This window comes from Alosa sapidissima, chromosome 24 (assembly GCF_018492685.1).
Source record: "Alosa sapidissima isolate fAloSap1 chromosome 24, fAloSap1.pri, whole genome shotgun sequence".
Classification (NCBI taxonomy): domain Eukaryota; kingdom Metazoa; phylum Chordata; class Actinopteri; order Clupeiformes; family Clupeidae; genus Alosa; species Alosa sapidissima.
Genome location: NC_055980.1, coordinates 16,438,132 through 16,440,631, shown reverse-complemented (window position 1 = coordinate 16,440,631; position 2,500 = coordinate 16,438,132). Strand labels below are relative to the sequence as shown.

Sequence of the window (2,500 nt, the reverse complement as noted above, 5' to 3'; positions counted from 1 at the left end):
ACACACACATACATCACGCTGCAGTGAGTCAGACGCCAGACGCAGAGCTGCCATGTTGGGTTGGCTCATGTTTCTGTCTGTGCTCCTGCAGGAGGAGGTGTACAGAGCGACCACCAAAGGGCTGATCGAGGGCCTCATATCGGGCTACAACGCCACTGTGTTTGCCTACGGACCCACAGGTACGCTTCCCATCAGCTACACTGTCCAGGCTACAGTCCTCTCATCTGCGTTCAATTAGTCTAGTATCTAGTATCCATCTAGTATTTGGCCTCGCCTCCAAAATATTGTTTCAGTTTTTTTTTTTACTTTAATACACATCAATAATGTTTTTTCTTTAAAATAGTACAACAGTCGATAATAACCTTTGAACAATTTGATCCCATTTAAGTGCAATTTTCTACCATTCCTGGTCATAAGTAACAATTACAGTCAGGGTAGGTATTTCACGGCGGCCACGACGGGCATGGCCGTCGTAGCCCCTTGCGTTGGCCGTGACGCCCCTTTGAAAATCAGAGGTTTACAGGCCACGGTGGCCTTGGTGCCCCCTTCTTTAAATATTCTGCTTTGCGTCCTACTAATAGCGATATATATTTAGCCTATGGCCTGCCAATAATCTTAGCATTCACAGCGCAAATTACGCAGTGGAGAAAGTGACAGCGCAAGAAAGAAAGTGCGTCCAAATTAACCCATTCTTCTCAGTTGAACTACTCGCGAAGTAGCCTACTCATCACACAGACATCACAAGTATCACATGAACGAGCTTTTTCTCAGCTTTTAAACGATGTTAGCCGCTAATTGCTGTGGTGAACGGTTCGCGAGAAAAGTAAATATCATTAAATTTAATCATAAATTCTACTGAAGGTTTTGCGTCCATCTCCCTACCCATTCATCTCGGTGGAATACTTCACGAACCCTTCGTTTAACATATGACAAACCATATATCAGAATAAACAGCAGACCTTACCGAACAGAAAGGTGTAAAACAGTCCCCTGTACAGTTAGCCGTTCCAGACTAATCCCGTTTTGAATTTGCAGTAAATTTCAACATACATGGATGTCTCCAAATTTGGGATTTAAGTTTTACACTGTGTTTAAATTGTTCCACATCATTTCATAACGGGCCAAATACAAAATAAATATTACAAATGTCGCCTAGATATCGGTAAATCAGAGGACAGCTGACAATAAGAGTTTGTGAAAGTAGCCTTAATGATCACAAAATGCTAAGCATGTATCTAGGCTATTTGAGTTTCTTAAAGCTGAGCTGTGCTTAAATTGTTCAATACATGATTTCATAACAGGCCAAATACAAAATAAATGTTAAATATAGCCTAGATATCTGAAAATATTAGATGATCAAATGATTTACAGTTATATGTAATATGTCATGTTTTATGTTTTTGTAATGTTTCATACAGTGATGCAGGTCTACTGCAGTGAATACAACTTTGATAATTTTTATAGCATACTACTGTATAGTTAACTTTGGCCTTTGTGCCCCCCACCAAATATGCCCAACTGAAGGCCAAGTGGCCTTGCCCCTACAATGGTGAAATTCCAAGCCTGATTACAGTACATTTTAACATTTAACATCAATATTTGGGAAGTTACATATTATGAAAGTAGACAATGGCATTATATGACTCTGGGTTTTGTGTGTGGCTGTTTGCACTGGTCAGCCGATGGTCAGCTAGTGAAAGGCCTAGCGGTCAGGGCCAGGCCTGTTTATCTGGGTGGGTTTTATGGCATTCTGGGTAAATAAGGAGCCATAAGAACCCTCCAGCTGTGTCCTGTCCACTCTGTTGGCCTGTGGTTGGACACCAGGGAGAGCCTCTCTTTTCCCGGTCTTAAGGATTTTTTTGTCATATACTCATCTCTCTGTTCTTTCCCCCGTATCCCCATCCCCCTTTAAGAATATACTCAATCTTTACCTTAGAGGAATACCATTGCTTTCATGCACAACAGCCACACCAACAAGTGATTACTCGATTACTGGATACTGTCGTTGGTATCAATATTTTATTAATTGGTTGGTAGTGAAGGCCATTAGAAGATGTAGTCAAATTATCCTGTTCTTTCTGGAATGCGATTTATGAAAGCATATTGATCACATCACCTAAATTATAATTATACTGTAGTGAGATATATATATATACATACTGTATATCTCACTACAGTAATTTCCTGTGTATGAGCCGCATCGTGTATAAACCGCAAGACAGTGTTTTGGTTAAAAAACAAAACCATCTTAATACCATATTAACTGCCTCCGTGTATTAACCTCATAGCTGAAGAAATTTTGCAAAATCAATGTATAAACCGCGGCTAATAGTTGGGAAATTACAGGGAAATTACGAGTAACTCAACTATTCCATTCCTATTGCATTCTGTCGCTCGTCTGTGTCCTTACCTTTCCTCCTCTTCTTTATGTCTGCACTCGTCTACTCATCCCTCGTTTCTAATTAACCCCCTGGTTGTTTTCTCTGTCTGATCCCAGGCG

The 2,500-nt window shown here is 40.5% G+C and overlaps 1 protein-coding gene and 1 long non-coding RNA gene across 3 annotated transcripts in view; one reads left to right on the top strand and one right to left on the bottom strand.

Annotated features, from left to right (window-relative positions):
* kif19 (kinesin family member 19) overlaps window positions 1-2,500 on the top strand; it is a 50,476-nt gene that overhangs the window by 29,781 nt on the left and 18,195 nt on the right. For both annotated transcript variants that reach the window (XM_042082018.1, XM_042082017.1), the window contains exon 4: window positions 92-179. In XM_042082018.1, the coding sequence (XP_041937952.1) occupies window positions 92-179 (88 nt within the window). The remainder of the gene's footprint in view (window positions 1-91; window positions 180-2,500) is intronic.
* The window catches only part of LOC121699715, a 20,072-nt gene that overhangs the window by 675 nt on the left and 16,897 nt on the right, over window positions 1-2,500 (bottom strand). The gene's annotated exons all lie outside the window — the stretch shown is intronic.